Consider the following 25,993-nt stretch of genomic DNA (forward strand, 5'->3'; position numbering starts at 1 on the left):
GACCTCAGACATAGCCTGGCTAATAAGCCAGACCGAATCAGCCGTTGGCAAAAGAAATTGCCTGCCGGCGGTTTACGGTCTGGAGAGGCTCAATTGTACGCCCATTTCCTACACCAGAGAACTGGTGTGGCCAATCGGGACACGGTATGCAATATGGGCGGGCTTTGGTACAGTGACGTTCAATGCTTGAGACCTTTGACTGACAGTAGCTCTAACCAATTGCGTCAAAGAGAAAATGTTTGAACCCGCCCTCCGGGAAACAAGATCCATACACAGCATCTCCAGACTCAAATACCACACGACTGTGATTTGAGTCTGGCTTATTAGCCAGGCTACCTCAGACACACCTTAACCCATTTTGGTGTTTTAAACATTATGTTATACTTTAGCTATTGAAAAATAGCAGCTCTACAAGAAGCTCTACAAGCTCATATGAACTTGTAGGTCTGCTATTTTTATCGTGAAAATGTGCCTGAAATCGACTCAGAAAACTGTCAGGATTTAGAAGACATTTTTTAAATGTCGACGTCGGGTCTAAATGGGTTAACAAAACATCATAACCACTGTCCAGAGGACAAATAAGGGCAAACAGAGATTCTTTATTATCCTCTCAGTCACCCGAGGAACTTAAAAACACACAAAACAGAAATACAAAAGACTAACGTTAACAGACAAAAAAATAAATAAAGAATTAAAGCTCTCTAACAGATCTCACAATTACAAACAAATGCAAAACAACACCTATACAGTCTGATCGTGTGGGACGCATATGGAACCAGCGCCGATACCAGCCTCGTTCTGTGGGAAGGCTCACTCCGAGCTAACCTCAGTAGCCAACAGTACCCTACTGCAGTATGGTCTGTATGTTATAAAAGTAAATCAAAGTGTCTGATTCATCTGTGACGCTGGAAAGGCATGACTTTCTCCCTCTCCATGCTGCAGGCTCGTTCCCACATCATATGCTGAGGTGTGATCACACCGTGCAACGCGAGAAACTCAGGCGTCCATCCATCTCTCATCTCTCATCATCATCATCATCATCATCGGCGCGTGTGCTTTTGAGTCGTCATGTGAGTGAACACGCTGCCTGCTGCCAGGAAGATGTCTGAGGAGTGAGCGGATGCGTCACTGGATTAGTGTCTGAGAAGCTGCTCCAGCCCCTTCTTCCACTGAGCCGCGCGCTCACCACACCTTCCCCAAAGCCTTCCACATGAGCCAGCCAAGCCTTACCTCTCCACCAGGATGAAGAAGGAAAAGAAAATACACATTTTGCTGTTGGTCATCTCGGTTCACTTGACCTCGGGTAGGCTCTGGTCTCTTTTTTTCCCCATTGTTTTGTGTGGTTAAAAGACTTCTCTTCTCGCCTGTTTATTGGCTTCATAATAACTACAGTAGCTAATCCTCTCCACACAGAGGACATGAACTGCTTAAGAGGGAGAGAGTTCATGCGGCCAGTGCCTTATGTGTTTGTGGTGTGAATGTGATACTGTTGAATTAATGTTAAGAATTCCAACATTTCTCTGTTTCTTTGCCTTCGGTACCCTTCCTTCTAGCAAGTGAGTGTGATAAATACATTACATCCAAGTTTACAAAAAGAAAATAGAATCCAATGTATGTGCCTATGGGCTATGCTATGGCATGTCAGTTGCATGTATTGCATATGATTAAAATTGCTATGGTGCAGTTCCCAGTTTCACAAACTCTTATTTTCCCAAAAATATGGTGGTCATTGAAAGAATATTTGTGCTGTTCTTGTTCAAACAAAGATGTTTGTGTCTGTGTTTCCTAAAAGGACAAACCGACTACGCTCCTTATTTCTATGACAATGAACCAAGCAGCACAAACGGGAATATGGCTTTGTTCAGCATCTCAGAGGACACACCGGTCGGTGAGTTGTTTAAACAAGGATAGTAATTATAATCAAACTGTCTTCAGTAATGTGTGCATTCAGAGTGCAAAGGTGTAATGGAAGGATCTCATTAGTATTGAGCCCCATGCTGGCCATTTTAATACCTGTGACCTGCATTCAGGCTTAGGAAAGAACACAACATGGCTTGACCTGATAGCCAAATTGCCAAACCTATTTGTTGATATTGAAATAAAAGAAAAAAAGATGAAATGCATCTCATTTCAATGAAAGTATTTCAACTTTGCACATAGACACACACTGGTATAGGAATATTGAATTGAATGGTTTTGTTTGTCTCGCTCCAATGCAGGAACACAGGTGTACACCCTGAACGGCACAGATCCAGAGGGGGATGCAGTGCGATATGGAATGTCTTTTGAAAAGGGGTCCAGGGAATACTTTAGAGTGGACCCCAAGTCAGGAATCGTGACTCTGGTGCAGGAGCTCGACAGAGAGGTGCGTTCATTCAATGACCAACAGAGGTTGTTCATTTTAAGAAAGCCTGGTATACGAAGTAGCTCTTGTCCATTAGAGGAGAACTCCTTGAGCGCTATGATGACCCTAATAGGTGCATTTGGTTCCATTTGTACAGTACCCTCTAAGCTAAATAAACTCAGAGGATTTCGCCGCATATGGAACTAAATCATCTGTCAGCCTTGAGGTTGAAAGAAACAGCCCCTCCTTTTGTCTTTTTCTTTTCAGAAACAAGGTGAAATTGCAGCAATAGTGAGCATATCGGATGGCCGCAATAAAGTGAGTTTTCATATGAAATGATGTGTGTTGGTACTGTGGTAATATACTGATGCTAGTGTATGTATACAGTATGTTATGTATTTTAAAGGGGAATTTCTCCCTAAACCTTTTTTTACAAAAGTAAGTTGATAATTATGTATATTGACCAAAAAATAATAATAATAAAAAAAAAAAGATATAGGGGAGCTGGGGCTGGGGCTGGAGCTGGAGATGCTGCTGGGGGGGTCTAACACCAGCTCACGTAGACCAGGAAGAGTGCAGTGTCAACAATGCATGGAGTGTTGCTGTCACATCATCTAGAACAGATGTGAACAAAAAACAAAAAACAATTGCGCGATTGAATAGGAGTTCTAGCGTTAGACCCCTCCAGCAGCATCTCCAGCTGCAGCCCCAGCTCCCCTATATCTTTATTTATTTTTTAATAATTTCAATTATATTTTCAATATACATAATTATCAACTTACTTTTGTAAAAAAAGGTTTAGGGAGAAATTCCCCTTTAAGTAACTTGGATCGCGTGGATCCATTATAAATGCCATCTCTATAAATTACAAATACTGCAGTGCATACGCTATACTGTACTATTATGCAGTAAGTGGGTGAACGTTTCTTTTCCATCCTTTTGTCATTTCCATCAGGTTGTCGAGACAGTGAGAGTGTTTGTGACGGACGCCAATGATGAACAGCCTGAATTTCAAAACGTACCTCTCATCGTTGATGTCCCAGAGGTAAATAATATAATTAGAGCAATTATATAACATAATGTAAGCTGAGCTACCATACAGCACTGATTCATGATGTATTTATTGTTACGAACACTGTGGGCAAAACATTTAAATCATGCCTGGATGGATGGCAAAGTGGACACTTTCTACTGAACAGTACACAATGGTGGAAATTTACTTAAGTACTGTACTTTTACTGGAGTATTTCCAATTTATTATACTTTTAATTTTACTCAGAGTCAAATATTGTACTTCTTATTCCACTATAATTATTATAAAACTTGAGTTTTAGGTTTGTATTATTATTACGAAACATGCATTAACCACTTCAGCCCCTATACTGTACGCTTAGGCTATTTGAAAATAGAAGATCTACAAGCTCACAATGTGCATATAGATCTGCTATTCTCAAAGGATTTTTATACATTTGGAAACTTTGTGCAAAATAAGTTCCTTTACTTAAAGGATCACTTCACCACTTCTCAACCTATCTTCATATAATTGGTCCTCACTAATGTTCATGATAAAATACCACTATTTCTTTCTACTCAGTCTGTGTCTCATAGGTAGGGCTGTGGGCAGTTCAGAAACCCATCCACCAGTGACATCATTGATGGGGAATCCAAGCTAATAGAAACTACAGGCTTTCTATTCCTGAAATGTTGCAATGCGAAAATGGAAGCCATCATTCTCACGATAATACAAATCTAAATATATATATTTTTTAAATCTTGTTTAAAAGAAAATCTGGGTTTCTGAACTGCCCACAGCCCTCCTATGAGACACAGAAAGAAATTGCGCTATTTTATCATGAACATTTAGTGAATACCAATTATATGAAGATAAGTTGAAAGTGGTGAAGTGGTCCTTTAAGTATATGTTAATGCAAATTCTTTGTACTTGAATTTCGGACTAGCAGAGTATTTGTACATTGTGGTATTGGTACTGTTACTTAAGTACAAAATGTGAGTACTTCTTCCACCACTGCTTTCTACTGTACAGTACAGTATGCCCACGTGTATTTAATGTTCACACGTTCCCTTTAATTTCTGTGTTTGCGTTCCCTAACAGGACACCACTCCAGGAAATAGCATCTACAGAGTCCAAGCAGTGGACAAAGACATCGGTTCTGGGGGCAGTGTTTCATACTCGCTACAGGTAACACTATATAGTAATAACATAGTTCCAATATTGTCAAATACATCCATTAGCCCAGTGTTTCTCAAAATGTTTTGGCTTTAGTATCCCTTTTTTGATTTCTGAATCCAATTACTCCTTAACCAACTACAACACTTTGCTTAGAAAACGGCAAGAGAAAACCATAGCTATAGCAGCATATATGATCCTATGAATGAATACCCACCATTTGGAGATATAACATTGCAGGCAATACATTGAGTAAAAGTGTTGCAATTCAATTTCAATCACATTTGATGAAGGCATTGATGGTTTAACAGAAGCTTGGGCATGCTTGACAGCATAGCATGTGTCACTGTTCACAGCGAGATGCTGCTATATTCACATTCAAGTCCAGAAATGTACAGAAAACAAACATGAAGAAAATGACAGTTTTGGAAATAAAATGTAGGTGGTAAGTTAGGATATAGCCGGATGTACGGTTATTACGATTGATTGTTTAACACTTAAAGATGGAGTGCCGTGATTTTTTCCCCTGTTTTGTACTGTATGTGTCTATGGAGTTAACATTGCTCTAATAGACCCCCAGGTGTGATTAGAATATTGAAATATATCATTTTAACACTTTCTGTACACGTTTTTGAAAAAAATATAATCATAGTAGGCTACCTGATGATCATGTTTTAGGGGGGAAATAAATCATGGCATTCCATCTCTAAGCCCTATATCGTATGACAGATAAAACAAAATAAAATAGCCACCACTCTGAGGTTGTAGATCTGCTAGTTTGGAAATTAACGTTTTTGACATGCCAAAAATACTGTCGCCGGGTTGAAAGTGGTTATGCATGTTCAAATAGATATAAACATGCACCTGCACTGCAAGTACTCCACTCACCCCTGACCATTGTTTGACCGATTGCATCGACAGAGCACGCCAGACATCAAATTCACCATCGACGGTCACAGCGGGGTTCTCCGAATCAGAGAGACTCTGGACTACGAGGACACGCCCACACACTTCGTGACAGTGGTCGCCAAGGTGAGAAGGTCAAAGGGTCATCATCCGCTTTCATGGGCTGGTCCTTGTGCTGTAATGAGGCAGGCAGCCGAGATGGATGATACGGCACATTTTAGACACTGTACATTTACGCATGTATCATCTTCACTTTTGACTTCTACATTTTGGCTGTGTACTGCAGCTTAACATAAAGTAGTAAATCTAATATTAAATTAATTAATTATGAAGTTTGAAGCCCTGTAGAATAGATTATCTCACACGTGTGCATTTGCTTAAACAAAAACTAAATTCAATATCTATTCCAAATGCATTTTCATTTTCATTGACATAATGTCATAACATAACAATTTTTAAGATTTCTTTTTTTTTTAACACTAAATTAAACTTAAACGCTTAGAATGTGTTTCTGTGTAGCCTCGTAGGATGAAGGAGATGGGACCAGATGGGTTCATCTCCACAGCTTCATCTTTTCACACAGTAGTGAGGTGTGTAGACGGATGCACTATTATTAGAGGACATGTTCGTGTGGTCCTGATGACTGAGTCACTTTTAAATTCAGGAGATTGTAACATCTTCATCCATACAGAACCTCAGAATGAACTCCATGTACTCCGCGCTCACCCCTTTGATTTTTAACACGATTAGCATGGCCAGGCTGCAGCTCCCATCTTTAAACTACAGATTTAAACATGTCAAATAAGTAACATCTAATTATGTCATGCTAGATTAGTGAGAAATGTGAATAATGAGTTTAATATCCCCCCACATTTGAAACGGGGTGTAATGGTATACCAGCATTCAGACCTAGACATGATGTCCCTTAAATAAGCCATTAGAATCAGTACGTTATCAGAATTTGTGTGACATATTGGCCTGGACCCTGGAGATTATGGGTGACATTTTATTATTTACAGTATTACAAGTTAATTTTAGGTTAATTAAAACATTTCAAACTTTAATTTCGAATGGATTAGTGCCATGATTTAAACCGTGTACACTGTACAGCACAATATAACTGGATTATAATAAAATGTAAATATTGCAACAGCTCCAACGGGCTCTAGCTATAGCCTTGGTATGCACAGAAATTATATAATGGTGTCTGCATGACATAACTGTTAACAGATGACACTCTGTGGTGCCAATTTCACATGCACGGTTCAATCCATGCAACAGCAAACCGTGTATTCACCAGCAGCCATTACCTTGTGTAAGCATCCTTGAAAGACACACTGAACCCCAATAGCCTCTCTCCCCTGCTCCCCTGACCTGCTATAGAGCGTCGCAGTCCCGCCTCCTACCCGGGACCAGGAAATGAAATCCAATGCATTATTCTCATAGACATTTCGTAAAGTATTTATTTAAAGACGGTTACGCCGCGGACAAAGCCAACTCGAGTCGTGACAACTCATGACAACACAAACAATATTTTGGACCAAACAAATAATTAGAAAGAAGAAAAAAACGGCAGGTTACAACACTTTTTTTGTTGTTTTTCTTCTTTCTAATTATTTGTTTGGTCCAAAATATTGTTTGTGTTGTCATGAGTTGTCACGACTCGAGTTGGCTTTGTCCGCGGCGTAACCGTCTTTAAATAAATACTTTACGAAATGTCTATGAGAATAATGCATTGGATTTCATTTCCTGGTCCCGGGTAGGAGGCGGGACTGCGACGCTCTATTGACCATGTTCATTTGGCGGCCATTTTGCTCTTCGTGTCATATTTAGGGCTGCAACAGTTTAGCAAACTAAGAGTAATTCATGTTAATGAAATAATACATTTTCAAAAATAGCAAAAATCTTAGACATTTTCTGAGATTATAGATTGGCTATTAAAGTATAAAATTGGTTAATCAATTTAGTCTGACTCTAATATAAAAAAAAAGAAGAAAGAAGAAATTAGATAAATAAAAATACAAACAACACACTTCTTGATTATTTGATAATGTAGCCTAATCAATAGAATAATTGCTAAAGAAAATAATTGATAGTTGCAGCCCTATAGTCGTATTAGCAAAACGGATGGCATCTACGGTATAATTCATTTAATGTTTCACTTTCACCAGGATGGAGGAGGGAGGTACAAGGGCAACCATCAGGTGATGTCCTCCACCGCCACCATAACCATCAATGTGATAGACGCCCAGGACATGCCCCCTTTCTTCGTTAGCACGCCTTATTTTGGATACATTTATGAAGTCTCTGTCCCCGTAAGTCTACAACTTTGGATACCTTAATTGTTTAGGTATTTAATACATTGATGAAGTACCGGTATCTGTACTTGTAAGTCTGCAACTTTTGATACATTTATGAAGTCTCTGTAAGTCTTTAAGTCATTAAGATCTGAGGACGATTCTCAAAATGTTTTCTAAATCTGAACAGTTTCTGAAAAACGTATCGGTGGTGCTCAAACGTTTTCATGTCAAAGACCCCCAAAGGGATATGTATTTGGCCACCGACCCCCCCCCATCTTTTTGTTCCAGGGAGGAAGCAAATATTTGAGTTAAAAAATGTTCGCTTTAAAATGTGTATTCAAAGATTTGCAAAAATGTTTTGCAAATCTTATTTATATCAGCAAATTTTGTTTATCCAAAGTAAATAATAAGTATAACTTTCCACCATATCAAAATGCTGTGCTTTCTTTTTTGGGTGCAGTTTAGTTGTGTGCTCTTGCTTTTTATTTTGCCAATGCATTAGCGTTATTCTAAAAGGATCTTTAATGCATCAGCGTTATTCTAAAGGTTCTTTGGTTTTGTACTTCCAGGGCTCTGAGGTATTCACAGTGACAGCCAGAGATGGAGATCAGGGCAATCCCAACCCAATCTATTACTCTCTTATAAATGGTAAGCATAGCAGAATAATAATAACATTGTGTTTTGTGTGTTCATTTCCTTTTTCTTTTATCGCACTGCTGGTTCCCTTCTAAGCTTGTATTGTTCTTATTTAACTTTTAATGTTATGTTATTTATGACCTTTTCCAAGGATTCCAAATTATAAGTCTATTGGCTTCTTCCTTTTCTTGCACAATAACTTCTATTTTATATTACAATGTGTTTTAATAAACTAAACCTAAATTGTGTTCACAAAATACAAAATATATGACAATCATTCTGCCATCAAATTCCTATGGGATTTTGTTGAACGTTTGGTTTTAGTTGAATGTAATTTGTCTCTAACTAACACATTTTCTTTGTCATTTTCAGGCAGCGATGGCATCTTTGACATTAACAGCACGAGCGGTTGCGTCACCCTGACAACATACCCGTCCCTGTTGAAAAATGAGCTGTATGAAATTAACGTCAAGGTGTGACAAAATGACTTCTTCTTCTTAGTTGGATGCTGAGATATCCGTCCGGAGTTGTATTAGTGTAGTCTATAGGTGGCTGCGTTACACACTCGCACCATTGGGCCATGGCTCTTTAGCCGACTGGGAACGTACGTAAGTGGCTTGTTTGAATGAGGCCCTGGGTTCGCCTCCCGGCCGTGGCTACATTAGTGTTTGATATCTCCCAGTGGTGATATGTTTTAATCCCTGTCAGACTGAATTAAATACATGAGACTGATTTATTATAGTCTGATTGATTTGATATTTATGTTTGATATAACATCACAACTTAATCATTTAACAAACCACGTATGGTAACCACATTAACCCTGGCATTCCTATTTTGGGGGAGAGAAAAGTAGCAATTATTTTGCTCTTTGTAGATCTAAGAAGTACATACTGTAGGTCTGGTGGTTAACAAAATGCCCCCCCTCCCCTCTGTTACAAATGGAACCCTGTATCTATTCTGTCTGTCCGGGGACCACCAGTGGTCCTTGAGGGGGTTCCAGGTGGTCCCCAACTAAATGATGGAGAGTTGGTAACTAAATGGACCCTTCTAGATCTTTAACTCCTGAGAGTGTGAAATGAAACCAAATGGACCCTTATGGGTCTATTTGGTTTTCGACTCTCACGGCTAAATCTCATCAAATAGTGGTCCGTGGCACAAATGCAGAATAAATAATGGGCCATGCCCATGATATGAAAAGGTTTGAAAACCACTGATCTTTTTTGTTAACCGCAGGCATCAGAGGTAGGGCCAGGCGACCACCTGGGCGACTATGCCGTCGACGTGGTGACGGTTCGAGTGGTGGACCTCAACAATCACCCTCCGACCTTCTACGGAGAGAACGGGCCGCAGAACCTGTTCGAGGTCACCATGTCCGAACACCCGCCCGCCGGGGAGATCCTCCGAGGCTTCAAGATCACCGTCAACGACTCCGACCAGGTAGGAGGAGGACTCCTGTGCTACGTATAATGTCAATGCACTAACTAGACAGGTCAGAGGCAGCCTGTGTGTTGATCAACGCCAAGTACACTGGCACAGATCACTTTACAGCTTATGTACACACGCACGCACACGCACACGCACACACACAAGCGCACACACACACACACACACGCACACACACACGCGCGCGCGCACGTGCGTGCGCACACACACACACACACACACAAGATGTTTATAACGACAGAATAATGCATGGTCAAACTGTTCTCCTCCCGGCTCCCGACCCCTCTGTTTTTTGTATATTTAATTAGTATTGATGCTGCTACATTGACTGAGTGATGAACCAGGAAACTATATATAATCTTTACTTTTACCTGTATACAAGACCTAACAGAAATGAACACATTGAACCTAGTTGGATGATCTATCACATTTCTCATGACATGTGATTCCCTCCATGCCTATGGAACACCATCAAATCCTCAGTGTTGAACTCTGACTTTTGTACACTATCAGAGTTACACATTTTGGGTCAATCAATCAGTAATCGTTGTCGCAAGAGGAGTCCGAGACAATATTCAAGGTGGTGATGGATATGCTTTAATGTACATGATATTGTGTGGAGAAGTACAATAAGTATAGTTATTGTGACAGTGATAGTTAACTATGAAATCTTGCATTTCCCGTCAGTCAGTCACTATCCCTGATGTCATCAATATTAAGCCGATATATGGGAATGCCCTCATATATGGTCATGCCTCGTGAGATCACGTGATGTCATCAATATTAAGCCCATATATGGAGATCCCTGATGTCATCAATATTGACCAGCAACTCTACATCTCACCTCAAACCTCAAACCCTTAGATCTCCATTTATGGAGCTGACCTGTTCTGACATTCCATATGTTGATCCTTCCCCATCCATCCTTCCTCTTCGATGTCTCCCTTTTGACTGATACCTGTCCATTTAAACTCTAGACGGGCCTGCCCAAAAGTTATTAGTGCAGCCGCGCCCGGCAGCCGACGAAAACTAGAGTTCTCAACAGGCCCGAAAATTAAGGCATCAAACCCTAAGACACTGCCCCCGCTGCCAGCCTTACATCTCCATATATAGAGCTGACCTTTTCTGACAAAGCACCAGTGCTCGCCCAGCAGTCTGCTGTCACCCAGGCGGATGCGTGCACGCTTCTCGCCCTTTAGGGCGAAGTCACTTCTCGCCCTTTAGGGCGAGGTCGCTTCTCGCCCTCAGGCGTCTTACTGGTACTATATAGTTATACTAGCTGCTACCAAAACAATACTATCCACCGCCTCAGCAACACTATTGAGCAATATAAAAACAATATCATCTACTTGTATACAGCTGGTGTACGTAATCCAAATTAAAATATGTCGATATGCTCTTGACAAAGAACATTTGTCACATGAGAACAAATCAGGTTCGGCACCATCAACATCCGTATGTGCAACACTACATAAACATCTGCTTATCAGCCTTGTTCTTATGTCCAGTTCAGTCAGACAACTCACAAATAGATTTAACCAATATTTATTATAGAATACAGAGAATACAAGTGTGCGTACGATATTAGACTTGGCGTTCGGCTCTGCTGCATTTTCTCCCTGCTCGGTGCGATTAAACACCATCGTAAAACATTAAGAGCAGGGAGATAGATATACAATAAAACCCCCATGGGGAGCATAACTAACAGAGCCCACCGGTGGTGCTGGGGTGGTGGTGGGAGCAAACATCACATAACAACCAGGAACCATATGCAGAGGAAGACAGGAAGAGCATGCAGACTGGTGAGTTTAAGTAGCCCGCCCAATTGTTCAGCTGACTGCCACATCAATGAATGACCTGTGGGACTTGCACACACTTATACACCCACATAGTAATGCAGCATGTTAACCCCTTGAGTATAGTATGCGCCTTTGAGCATGGCATGAACCCCCTCGAGTATGTCTGCCTGAACTAACTCTGCAGGCTACACATAATTTATGTAATACCATTATAGATTAAAACTAATTTGGTTTGGGGGGGGGGGGGGGGGTCCTAATAACAGTGTCTGGGGACCTGGTTAGTATAATTATAGTATAGTATTTTAAAAAATGGACGAAGGCAATAGGATAGAATAACCGGATCGTAATGCATATTCATAGCCTCTGCTCTGTGTGTTTGTCCTTCTTGCAGGGAGCAAATGCAAAGTTCAAGCTGAAGCTGGTGGGTCCATGGAGGGTCCTCAGGGTGGTCCCCCAGACCGTCCTCAACGAAGCACAGGTCACCATCATCGTGGAGGACACGTCTGGCATCGACTACGAGAAGGGGCCAACCTTGTCTTTCAAGGTCTGAATCTCTGCAGACAAAAGTGCAGTGTTGATTTTGACAGCAAATTTGGAGTCAGCTGAATAAAATTCTGTTCAAGTTTTAGGCATATTTTTGTCATCGGAAATGTTTTACCTTTAGTCTACTTTTAGTCGACTAAATGTCAGATAATGAGTCAATTGAGTCAAATCTACAGTTGGCGGGCCTTGATGGCGTCATGATGGCAGATTTTACACTTGGTTGCTGAAAATAGCCAATCTATAGCCAATCAACAACGTGTCTTTTAGTTCTACTGGATCTCTTCTCCAGTAACATTTTAGTCAAAATGTTAGTTGTTGACAAACTGTCAGTATATTAAATCTATTAGTAGTAGTAGTTTATAGTTTTAGTCATAATTGCTTAGTTTTTATTTAGTTTTTATTTTAGTTTTCATTAGTGAAAATAAGTAGTCAACGAACATTTTTCGTCATAATTTTAGCTGACGAAATCAACACTGCATAAGTGTGTTATTGTTACCAATACAGACCTACAGTATGCATATTAATTTCTTGTTACAAATGTACAATAGCCCAAATGGGGATTTATTATTTATTTTGCAACGCATCTGTCTTTTCGGCAGCTGCTGGCGGTGGAGATTGACACGCCCGAGAGGTTCAGCGCGACAGCTGACATAGTGATTAATCTCCTGGATACCAATGACAATGTCCCCAAATTCACGGCGGAGTATTTCATCGCCCGGATCCCGGAGAACTCCCCCGGGGGCTCCAGTGTTGTGACAGTGACAGTGAGTCGGACCCGACGGGAGATTAAACTCTCGCCTTTGACCCCGCTGAACAATGATTATATAAGCAGCAATCTGTTAATACATTGCATATTGCTGGGTGGGTGTTCATTAGGAGAAGGTGGTTTTCCCGGGGATCAAAGCGCACCGTGACAGGCAGCGTTATTGTTCTGGCAGACGGCATATTGTTGTGTGTACTGTGTACGGTACTTAACGCCATGTGGCTTTATAAACTATAGTATTTGAAGGTAACAGAGGTCAAGTTGCCTCAAGGTTAATCATATTGCCCTGTGTGTCATGCCCTACTGTTTTACTTCCCCCAGAGACAGACCCTGTTGGGTTAAAGCCCCTCGCCCGCCCGCCTGCCCGCCCGCCAACCCCATTGTACACGGGCTTAAACTCAGCTAACTTCAATCATCTAAATGGGCAGCAGTTGGTTCAGACCTGTATACAGTAGGCCACACAACAAAATGGTGATTCTTCACTGGTTATTTGGGTTTGGTTGAGGTGCTATATTAGTAGCACGTACCGCAGCAGTTCCAAGGATGTGTTAATAAGCCACTATATGGTTCTTTAGGTTATTCATTTTAGTTTTAAGGCACCTGTAATTGCACCTCTAATTGCTCTAATTGCACCTCTAATTGATCTAATTGCACCTCTAATTGCTATATAGCACCATTTGACAAGGGTTGCTAGCACCTTTAACCAATCTCTGCGTCTGTTTTTCTCCTCAGGCCAATGATCCAGATTCAGGGCCTTGGGGTGATGTCAAATACACAATTTATGGATCCGGATCAGATTTGTAAGTAGCACTCTACATTGTAAAACCCAGTTATTTAAACCCTCCAAAATATATTTTTTGTAAACATTTTTTTTTTTAACTTATAACTTTATAATTGAAAAAATATATAAAGTTTGACACATTTTTATACATTCTGGACAACTTTAAATTGTGATATTATATCAGACATTTAACATTTCCCAAAAGAAAATGCAAATATTCAGCTCGGTCTGACCAGAAGCAGGTAGGCCTATATGGTATAAAAGCCTTAAGTTAAAAACAAATGTGTCAAAATAACACAGCTACAACTTAAGCTTGCTATTTTTGATACTTTGATGTGACGCTGTAATATGATCAAGTAGTCTGTTCAAATTGAAGGTGGGGATATCTAAAGCAGAGGCATTGATTCCCACCCATTCGCCATCCATGCCCCTCAACAAATCAAACCCTGACACGGTCAGTCAATTAATTATGGTAAGACATAACAAAGAAATGGAAATAGAGCAATCTTCTGGCTCGCAGGTCAACAACCTTTAACCCTCTCTGGTGCTCTCTCTCTCTCTCTCTCTCTCTCTCTCTCTCTCTCTCTCTCTCTCTCTCTCTCTGATGGAGAAAGTAAACAGAAGAGCAGACCTGTATAGTAATATAGCGCTGCAAGCACCAGCAACAACACTCTCCGCAAACAGCTTACACTCTAAGATGGCAGCCAGATACTGGCTAATCTCCTAATTGGATTGGAGGGTAAAAAATAGATTCCCTGGTCTGACTCACACAGGGCGAGCCAATTAGCATGCACTGTGACAGCTGGAGCCAGGGAGATGGGAGGCTTTGGAGCACATGGGGTGGCGCACAGCAAACAGGAAAGTGCAAATTTATACGCGTCTCTGTTTCCAGGCAGGGAGTTGGGTTTAAACGTGTGAAAGTTATCAGTTCAGAGGCAAACTTGTTAATTTTCACAGTGAAAGATGTGGAAGGAGATGAGATGAAATTGGATGAATATATCCTGTGGCTGCAGTGGTAGACGAGTAATATGCGTCTTTTACTGCACTTGTCGATTTCTGACAAATCTTCTCGCCATTGAATAGAATTGTCTCTTTTTCCCTTCTGACTTCTATAAAAACAATTAACTCGTTAACTATATTCTTAGCCCTGGACACAAACGCACGCACGCACGCACACACATTCACATGCTTCTACAGGGCCATGCTGCAAAAAACTGTGACTTCCTATTAGCTAACCAGTGGATTTATTTCAGTAATCAGCTCAACTATTTGATCAAAGTAAAAAAGAAAGAAAAAAAAGAATACTAATAAAACTACTGTATCCCTTTAAACTACACACCTAGGGCTCCATTTTCGTCACCGCTAAACCCCTTATCCCTAAACTCCCTGGCCTTTTTTACTATTTAAAAAAAACATTTTTGAATAGTTCAACTAGCCAATCTACATTGACACGTTGTGAGCTTGTAGACTGGCCATTTTAACTATTCAAAAATGTTTTGCAAAATAGTAAAAAAAGACAAAGAAGTTTAGGGATAAGGGGTTTAGCGGTGACGAAAATGGAGCCCCTAATGTAACAACCTGAACACTTTCTTAAAGCAATGGGGATGGTGATATGGAGAACGACGGGCAAAGGCAACACACAGTACCACATCATGTAATGGACAGCATCATAGTGGTTGTTAGAGGCCGCCTGATACAGTCACCGGTTAGCCTCCAGTCTATGTGCTGAGTGCTCGTCATGCAGAGTGCTGACCATGGTTGTGCTTTATTTTATATGTACCTTAGGCTGTACACAAGATGTATGTGTAGGGGCTTTTCCTTTTATCCTGGTTTATTTTAGTCAGTTCGTTCATGTGCCTGATTGTACAGGGGAAAAAAGCTTTTTAGCAGTCTGTTGCCAGTGGCTCTGAGACTACCTGAGCAACCATTTGCTGGGAGAAGCTGAAACTGAATTTCCCCCTGCAGGATTAATATGTGGGTTCTACAAAACCAAATCAGACTTAAAACCCATACTTAGTGGACTGGAGAGTCTATAGAGGGTATGCGCATGCTTAAAGTGAATGGCACATCGAGTGGCAAAGCAACATGCAAAGTGAGTTTAACATTGTTTAACGTTGTTTAATGCAATCAGATAGGACTTTTCTGTTTGGATGCATGGGTTGTCAAGGCCAGAAAGCAGTTTTTTGCCAGTCAGTAGGCATTCCTGCATAACTTCCGGGTTTGATGATGATGTCACACGCATACCCTCTATACATGGCCCCTTCCTTTTCCCCCCTCTATACGCAAATATATTTCCAGCTATTTTCCGCTGACGGTTTTAGCCCCTAAAAGGGACGCCAGGGTTCACGTGTTTCCTTCACTCCCCATGTTTGGTCGGCAGGTTTGCCATCGACAGGTCGTTGGGCATCATCTACACCCAGCCCTGGGCCACCCTGGACGCCGAGGTCAGGTCCAAGTACAACTTCTACGTGAAGGGCGAGGACGCAGACGGCCAGTACAGCTTGTCCGAGGTCTTCGTCACCATCCTGGACCAGAACGACCACTCTCCAGCGTTTGAGGAGACATACCTGGACAGGACAATGGTCATTGGCATGCCTGTCAGAGTTGAGGTATATATGTTTGCCGGAACATATACTGTAGGACCCCCAGTGCACATGGAGAGGCCGATTCTAAAAATGTCTCCTAAAACAGTTCTCTGAAAAATGTATGTTGCTATATTAGTGGGTCTCAAACCTTTTCATGCCAAGGACCCCCAAATGTATTTGGCCGCAGACCGCCATCTCAAAATATTGTGTGTCTGAAGGAAAGATTTGAGTTAAAAATGTTGCTTTCAAATATATTCAAAGATTTGTGCAAATTTGCACAATAAAAAAAATGTGTAGATCTGCAAGCTCGTAGCATGGCTTGAAGTGACGTGCGGCGTCGTGCATGCTATGACTATGAGCTTGTATATCTGCTATTTTTGATTAGCCAACAAATGTGCTACAGTACATTAGCAAAAAAATATCTACACCACAGGTGACTCTGTGTGGATGAAAGTTGTATAATTTATCTACTCACCCTAGAAACACTGCAGGTCTAGTAACGTGCTTATTTAATCCGGTCTGAGCTTTGACCACACAGCATGCTTTCCTTTGTCTTACCAGGCAGTGGATGACGACGCAGAGTCTCCCAACAACATCATCGAGTATTCCATCATGACATCAGACCCCGACAACATATTTGACATGAACGCCGACACGGGGGAGATCAACCTGAAGCCTTACATCAAGTCCCTGGAGATTGTCCAGAACATCACCAAGAAGAAGGACACCAGGTGGTCTCTGGTGGTACAGGCCAGGGACCGAGGGTCTCCGTCCTTCAGCACAACAGCTGTGGTCAACATCGACATCAGAGAGGCGGTAAGAGCCGGCTATACGTCCTGCTTCCTGAGTTCATGCCAACTTTGCATGCTTTGCCAGCGCTAGCTATGCCAAGCCTGCATCGTAGGCTATAACAACATAGGCTAATGCCCCTGCTAAACTGAAAAGCATTGACATCACTTTCACTTCATCTGTCAGAAATTCCACCGCCATTCTGTTTTACATTTCTATTCACGTTAACCCATATTCATGTGTGATATAATTTGCATGTGGTGTGTTCATTTTCTTTAAGCGTTCATTCATGTTGAGGTGATCGGTGTTTCTTTTGCTGTTGTCTCTTGTTGTGTTGTTGTTGTGAATTGTACTTTTCAGATCATAGCTCAAATTATTTCCTACTTCAAGGGCCTCAGGAAGCGTCCCCTGACCATTTTTGGGATTTTTCTCAGCACTGTCGTCTCTTTCATTTCATTAACAGTCTGCATATCCACCATCCTTTACTGTAATGCAGTGAAAAAGTCCCGAATTCACCCTGAGAGTAGTTACATTAAAGTGATGCGGAGGATAAAATGAGGAATTAGTTTTTTATCATTCGTTCTCAAAAAAGACATTCATTTTCACATCACAAAAAGAGGATATTTATTTTTCTACTCGACGTTTATTGTCTGTAAAAGAATACCGGAGCACATTTTGAAGGAAATCAAAAACAATAGGAAGTTTATCAAATCTTCTTTTCTTTTCTAACATATACATCATCATATACGTCATTTGTGATTGGAGAATTCACTCAATCAATCATGACATCGTCCATCATGACAACAGGGCAAATGCTATTAATCCTATTATCCAAACTATGATAACTATGATCAAAGCACTGTTGATTGTTTACCAGAAGAGACTCATGCCTAATTTATGCTCTGTCGTACGACAACTGTGGCAAAAATAGCCAACGTACAGTACAAGTTCACACCACGTCGCAGATGCGACCCATTGTGAGCTTGTATGTCGTCTATTTTTTGTCACAGAACACTGTGATACAATGAAGTATAAATCGGCTTCTTCGAGGGATGTAGGCCTGCATTTTGCACCAGTCCACATTTTATAGAAAAACAATCTCTCTGCACTTAAATCATTGCAGGGCAACCCTACTCCAGTATTTGTTCATTCATGCACATCAAATAGAAGAAAAAAAACGCAACGCACTGCCAGACGCATTCCCAGTCAAGTAGTTCTTAGCTTTGCATTAGATTAGATCTTCCCAGCAGAATGGATGATTGTATGTGCATGTCATCGAATAGTATCACAGTAAAATCCTCAGTGTTCATTTAATTCTGGCGGTATAAAAATGGACCATTATGGGTAAAATTTACACCGAGGATTTCACTATGTTAGTAAAAGCATTACATCAAATGGTTTAGTATGTTGTCCAGTCTGGGCCTCCTCTGCCAGTGCTTTGCTGAGCCATCTTGCATGCTTGGACAAAAGCTAACTAGACTGGACTTGGACTTGATTAAAACTCTTCTATTTGTGCTCTTTCACAGACTCCCCTCAATGGGCCTATGGCGGCCTTTTTAATGAAAAGTAGGGCCAATCCCATGACAGCTCTAGGCATGGTCACTGCTATCGTTATTGTTTTGGTAGGAGTGACTGTCTTGATCTCTACGGCTTTGTACTTACGCAACACAAAGTCAAACAGGATTGGACCATCGCGCCGCATCATCAAGAAGCGCCGTGCCACAGACGCCCAATCGTGGAAGCTGCCCTCCTTCAAGGCCAACAACCCTGGGGAAAAGTTCCTCGTCAGCGACCCAGATGGCAGCCCAAGCCGGGGCAGCCGGGCCAGCCCCAGCCGGGGCAGCCCCAGCATCAGCTTGCCCCTGTCCAGACCACAGCCCCCCAGCGCCCCACCTCCTCCCCCGCTCATCACCAAGCCCAGCGAGCGGCCCACCAGGTCTATGCACACTATGATCTCTGGGTCCACGCTCACGATCCCTGTGTCCCTGCCCTCGATCTCTGGGTCTGTGCCTACGATCTCTGGTGTGCTGGCGTCCAGGGGCCCCAAGAGGTCCAGGTCAACCCGCAGAAAAGAGGGGGGGAAGGGGAACCTGAGCTCGGCCTTGGTGTCAGAGCTCAAGCTGAAGCTGGAGAAGAAAATCCACGAAAACAATAAAGGTTATGGTTTTGATTAGTGTCCAGACAGAGTTTCTTTGTCTTTTTGCTGGACCCGTGGGTCGACCCACTGCTCCTCTGTGATCCCCACAAGACCATACCTGAACCCTTACATGGTCATGTGACTGGTTTTGCCTGCCTTTTAAAATGAAGAACATTTAACTGTCAAACCAGAGTTTTGACAAACCCTCATCAGCGACGACAGCTATTTTGACATTACATAGAAGGAGAACATTAGAATTAATTTAAATAGTTCTCAGATGTGTTAGAATGCCAGCAGATGATCCTGCACGTGGTTATAGATCAGTAACGGGCGTTGCTGGAGAGACACTAATGTCAAGTAAATATATAAGCCAGCCAAGAGAAGGAGAAAGTACACAAGTCCTTCAGTGGCAGCTGTCTACATGATTTACCACACTGCCATCTTGAGGAGGATTATACCTCGTGGAGCAGTGTGCTGTACTGTATGGTAGAGAATTACTGACACGTACATATCGTTGCTGTCGGCTGGAAACCTTGTATCTCCAACATTGTTACTTAAAAAAAGAAGGGAAAACAAATGTTGTTATTATTTATTCACAAGCTCTTGTTGATAATCTTCACTGGTTAGATGTGTATGTGACAGAAATGCTTTACCACTTTCAACCTGGCATCTCCATTTTGGGCATGTGATTTTAGCCACCCAGTTTTTTTTTGTTCTTACTTCTTCTTTTTTTCTTTCTTTCTTTCTTTCTTTCTTTCTTTCTTTCTTTCTTTCTTTCTTTTTTAATTAATTTTTTACACATTGTGATGCTTTGTGAGCTTGTGGATTGGCTATTTTTTACTAATGCTCCCCTAAAATAGGGCATTCATCTATGAAAAAAAGGAGAAACGGTATGGAAATACAAGGAGTCTGCCTGATTGTGATGATATACAGATAATGGGTTATTTCTTGAAAAGTGAAATGCTCAAGAAAGACCATGTAATGCTTTAAAGCTGCACTATGTAACTTTCCTCTTCTACCATGGATTTGAACCCGGTTTCAAGGGCTGAAATGTTTTACCATTGAGCTAATTAAGCCTGCCTGCTTGCTCAGGGGATAAATTGAATCTTAATCATCAGGTCAAAATTTGGGTCAGATCCTAGCTGTGTCTAGGTGAGACATGACCTTTGATACAATCTAAATGGCTCAATCGAAGAGTAGAGAGACAAACTCCACCCACCCCAGCTGTATTTTATATTGTATTAACATACTCTACGATACAGATTGGACAAAATTACATTTGATTAATTAAAAACAAAGTTACAAAGTGCCGCTTTAAGAACAGAAATCCTAAAGTAATGTCATTTGTCCAGTTTTGTTGGTTCGGTGAATCATGCAGCTCAACAGTAAAGTCGGGACCACTGCTCAAAACAAAGTGCTAAAGGACCTATGTAGTATATTTTATTTTACTGTTATACCAGCTCCACGGAAGCTGATGAGTTGCTTTTTATATGATGATGACGTGCCACTGTAGGCTTTCATAAGAGTTTCATTTGCTTTTATTTGTGTTTTAAGTACGAGCATTTTTGTTGTACAATAGAGATGGTTTTATATGTGGGACGTTTTCATTTTGAATGTACAGTATTATGTTATTTTCATTATATACATATTTGGCCCATTTACATGTGAACTTGCCGTTCCAAAGAAATTTACCTTGCTGCTGTAAATAAATAGTATAAATTAAAAATGTATAGGTCTATAGGCCTATACATTATCAGAGGTATTCTAGAGTAATTTGTAAGACATAAAACTAGAATTTCCAGTCTTGCTATGTTCCTAAACTACATTGATATATCTATTTTGTGTCTGTCATTAGAGCGAAATTAATGATAGTAGTGTGCTGATGGTATGGTACTGTATCTCTTGCTGTTCCTCACCTGTACAAGACAAGTAGGCACATCCGTTTCAACTTTTAAATCATAGTAATGCATGTCTCTTATCCTTCGGTAACTCAAATATTGTACAACATATTACACTTGCCTGTCGCTTTTAAGTGACATCTTTGTATTGTCTTTGTAATATTGTCTTGATTTTTGAATAAATAATTGATCAAATAAATAATCAGTGCTCACAGTCCCTTTTCAGCAGAAGCCAGTTTAATTCAGGTTCACACCCCCGGACCACCAGGGCTCTAAATGAGCGTAGCGATTTTCATCATTCAAATCATCAAACTGTTGAACAATGTGGGTATAACTAAGATATCTGAGGGGAAATATATATTAATATTATTATATTATGTTGATTATGATTCACTTCCTCATTACCTAGTCGAGTGCGGGTGGCGAACTCGCCCTGCCCTGTTTTCAGACTATTTTCACTGAGACCACATGATGTACAGTAGGCTATTATTATATATGATATTTCGGGCCATGTCATAACCACTTTAAGTGCATAATGAGCCAAGTATCCTTTCATTATTTTTGGGGAATAAACCATTACGTTCATGGAATGACATTGTACAATATTACTGATGGGTTGCAGAGTTGGAAGAGCTCTTGACTCAACAGCGAGGTTCAAATCGTAAGTTTTAAAAGGTAAATAACAAAACTACAAAATATTTCAAAATAAAAACTTCAAGCCTGCGTGCACAGTAGGCTGAATTATAAAAAATGTGAATGGAGTTTGGGGCTTATGTCTGAAAGAACCCTGTCCAGCTAAACTTTTACCATGAAAATGTCCAATTTAACATACTCTTACCACCTCTCAGTGTGCCCTTTTCCAACTGGCCTGGAAGCCAGACATAAAAGAGGGACTTTCCCACCAAGTTTTGGGCCACCAATCAGGGCCCAGTATGCAAATACACAGACTATTCTGTCAGATGATGGGCCAAAACCATGAACTATAGTATGTCGTTTTTTCATCGTTTTCACATTTGTTTTTGAAATCGTTGCGAAAACCATGAACTATAGTTCATGGTTTTTGCGACGATTACAAAAAAAGATGAAAATGATTAAACAAATATACTATAGTGTGTAGTTTTTTCATCGTCAAAAGTCAAGAAAAATGACATTGCCATTGTCGACAATTATAATCGGGGCCCAGTATGCAAATACACTGACTATTCTGTCAGATGAAATACACAGACTATTCTGTCAGATGATGGGCCAAAATGAATTGCTATTTTATTTTTAAACGTTTGACCTAATTCTTATCTGTAAAATGTTAGGTGGACAGGGTTCTTTCAGACATAAGCCCCAGCGGTTACTTATCAGGAAACAGGGGGAGAGAGACAACCGTCTCCCGATGGTCCTCCAGCACCTTGATGACATGGGACTTGAACCTGCCAACTGTCTGTAGCAGAGGGAACCGAATGAACCAATATCAAGCACACCATGCCATTGAGCCAAGGCACCTTGGGGCATTCAGCAGATGTCTCCTGGTGCTTTTGAGTTTTTATTTTGTATTCGAGCCTTGAAAAGTTCAAAGTACTAGAGCATTGTGCTATATAGCAGCAATGGGACTTGAACATGGAATGTCCGTACAGAGAGACTGATCATTAGACCATTGCACCATCAGTCAGACACCCTCAGCCAAAGTCTCCTGGTAATTGTGTTTGTTGGCCTTCAGTTAGTAAAGTTGAAACACTCCAGCATTAAACTATAGGCGAACAGGGATTTGAACATGTAGAGCTGTATTAACTGAAGCCTATTGTAGCAGGGGCTCACAGCCCCAGCCTGATGACCTCTCATATCTCCCCTGCGCCATAGGCAACTGCTTTGGTTTAGTCGTTAGGATTTTGGCCTTCCGTGCGGGGGACCTGGGTTCGATTCCCGGCTGTTACACTAACATGCAAAAGAAGACCTCAACAGCGCTAAGAAACATCTGATTAATATGATTCTGTGTTATCTTCACTTTACTAACTGAAGCCTAAATCACAAAAGATCACTTCAAAAGTACCAGGAGACTTTGGCTGAGAGCGTCTGACTGATGGTGCAGTGGTCTAATGATGAGTCTTTCAGTACAGGCTTTCTGTGTTCAAGTCTCATTCAATGCTGCAGTAACTTGAACTTTTCAAGGCTCGAATAAAAAACTAAAAACTCAAAAGCACCAGGAGACGTCTGCTGAATGCCCAAAGGTGCCTTGGCTCAATGGTGTGGTGCTCTTGATCGGTTGCCTCTGCTACAGACAGTTGGCAGGTTCAAGTCCCATGTCATCAAGGTGCTGGAGGACCATCGGGAGACGGTGCTCTCTCCCCCTGTTTCCTGAGATGTAACGGTTGGGGCTTATGTCTGAAAGAACCCTGTCCAGCTAAACTTTTACCATGAAAATGTCCAATTTAACATACTCTTACCAGCTCTCAGTGTGCCCTTTTCCAACTGGCCTGGAAGCCAGACGTAAAAGAGGGACTTTCCCACCAAGTTTTGGGCCACCAATCAGGGCCCAGTATGCAAATACACAGACTATTCTGTCAGATGATGGGCCAAAACCATGAACTATAGTATGTCGTTTTTTCATCATTTTCATATTTGTTTTTTAAATCGTTGCGAAAACCATGAACTATAGTTCATGGTTTTTGGGACGATTACAAAAAAAGATGAAAATGATTAAACAAATATACTATAGTGTGTCGTTTTTTCATCGTCAAAAGTCAAGAAAAATGACATTGCCATTGTCGACAATTATAATCGGGGCCCAGTATGCAAATACACTGACTATTCTGTCAGATGAAATACACAGACTATTCTGTCAGATGATGGGCCAAAATGCATTGCTATTTTATTTTTAAACGTTTGACCTAATTCTTATCTGTAAAATGTTAGGTGGACAGGGTTCTTTCAGACATAAGCCCCAACGGTTACTTATCAGGAAACAGGGGGAGAGAGCACCGTCTCCCGATGGTCCGTCCCAGCACCTTGATGACATGGGACTTGAACCTGCCAACTGTCTGTAGCAGAGGGAACCGAATGAACCAATATCAAGCACACCATGCCATTGAGCCAAGGCACCTTGGGGCATTCAGCAGATGTCTCCTCGTGCTTTTGAGTTTTTATTTTGTATTCGAGCCTTGAAAAGTTCAAAGTACTAGAGCATTGTGCTATATAGCAGCAATGGGACTTGAACATGGAATGTCCGTACAGAGAGACTGATCATTAGACCATTGCACCATCAGTCAGACACCCTCAGCCAAAGTCTCCTGGTAATTGTGTTTGTTGGCCTTCAGTTAGTAAAGTTGAAACACTCCAGCATTAAACTATAGGCGAACAGGGATTTGAACATGTAGAGCTGTATTAACTGAAGCCTATTGTAGCAGGGGCTCACAGCCCCAGCCTGATGACCTCTCATATTTTCTCAAAAAATCCCAAAACGTTCAAATTCCCCAAACGGTCTCCCTTCGTAGGTAATTACCCTCTTCCCCCCTGGATAATGAGAAGGTAAAACACAGTCAGGTTGACACAAAACTCAAAACAAAATGAACAAAATCAATCTGTTAGACAATGACCCTATCAGTCCGAAGCTGTTTGTTGTCACACCCAGATAAAATAAATTCAAGTGAACTGTTCCTAGGCTAATTACTATACTATTTTTAATTTGTTCCCCAACATTAGATAGGCTGATCCCTGTACCTGTATAGAGATCAATATTTGTTTGGAAGTGGATTCCAATATCGACTTAATAAGAAATAATATTCCCTTCTCCCCCCTTCTTAGTTAGTGAGCAACTTCCATGGAATATTAATGGACAGATGAATGGTCCTGCAGAAACCATCCATCTGACTCCTGATTCGGAAAGTTGCACACAAACTAAGAACTAACATGTAATACTCATGGTGAGTTTCAATCTGTATCAATATGTGACTATTAACATAGTAACATTATACTGACTCCATCAGTTCAACATTTTCTGCAATATATTACTCGATAACCTAAAGCCTACGGGTTACTTCATCCTGTTTTAGTATTTGGTAATGTTCAGTACTTTGGTCTGTTCCACCCATATAAACAAGCACACACAGGCGACCCCTGTGAACACCTGCCACCCCGGACAGATGAGTCAATTTAGTGCATGTGTATACAGGTTCCAATACCAACTCACTCACATTTTCTGACGTTAACTTATTATCCTAATGTAGGCCTATTTCAACTAACAATTAAACAACATTTGTATTACTAACTAGATCAAATTCCTATATTGATTAAATTCAAATACCTGTAAATGAAAAGTTAACACTCATAGCATGACAAAATGGTTAGACCATAAAAACAAACTTTAACAGTACTATTTCAGTACCTTGTTATATCTACTTTGACCAGCACAGAATACAACAACATACAAACATTAGAACAACATTTTCCAACATCAATCACAATTCAGATGAACCACGATTTTTTCTTCTTTCCATGACGCAAATTGTTCAGACGTTCAACGCGCAGTAGGAAACGGTTCCCACAATTATTTTTTCGCCTATAGAATAAAAACGCTTGGAACATCCTTCTTGATTCTCAGAGCTAGCACATAGCTCTCTGATCTGTAGGTACAGGGCAGACAGTTGTCACCATACAGCTTAACTGCAGTCGGCAGTAGAACTCCCTTCGAGCATTCACAAGGCTCTAGTGTACAGCTTATTGCTTAGCCATGTCAATCATGACAGCAAAAGCATTGAAACGCTCCTTTCCTCCATTGTAACATGAACATTTGAACGCCCCTCTCTTGGAACGCTCCTCCCTCCAGAGCAGAAGGAGAACCAGTTGGCGTGGGCCCGTGGGCCGTAGCCGCAGAATAGCGTTCAATCCAACACC

General features: G+C 41.1%; 1 protein-coding gene across 1 annotated transcript; it reads left to right on the forward strand.

The window, feature by feature from the left end:
• Positions 1 to 1,242: 1,242 nt before the first annotated feature.
• LOC306915118 (cadherin-related family member 1a-like) lies at positions 1,243 to 19,496 on the forward strand (the record flags this gene model as incomplete). The annotated part of the gene is made up of 17 exons (XM_079492366.1): positions 1,243 to 1,303; positions 1,793 to 1,888; positions 2,220 to 2,365; positions 2,612 to 2,662; positions 3,300 to 3,389; positions 4,458 to 4,544; positions 5,454 to 5,564; positions 7,610 to 7,753; positions 8,308 to 8,386; positions 8,747 to 8,847; positions 9,611 to 9,814; positions 12,011 to 12,163; positions 12,762 to 12,926; positions 13,658 to 13,725; positions 16,087 to 16,315; positions 16,853 to 17,107; positions 18,607 to 19,496. The coding sequence occupies 17 exons, from the start codon at positions 1,243 to 1,245 to the stop codon at positions 19,252 to 19,254; spliced, it is 2,688 nt and encodes an 895-aa protein (XP_079348492.1). The 3' UTR covers positions 19,255 to 19,496.
• Positions 19,497 to 25,993: the final 6,497 nt, after the last annotated feature.

Source organism: Electrona antarctica (assembly GCF_951216825.1).
Source record: "Electrona antarctica genome assembly, chromosome: 22".
Taxonomy (NCBI): Eukaryota; Metazoa; Chordata; class Actinopteri; order Myctophiformes; family Myctophidae; genus Electrona; species Electrona antarctica.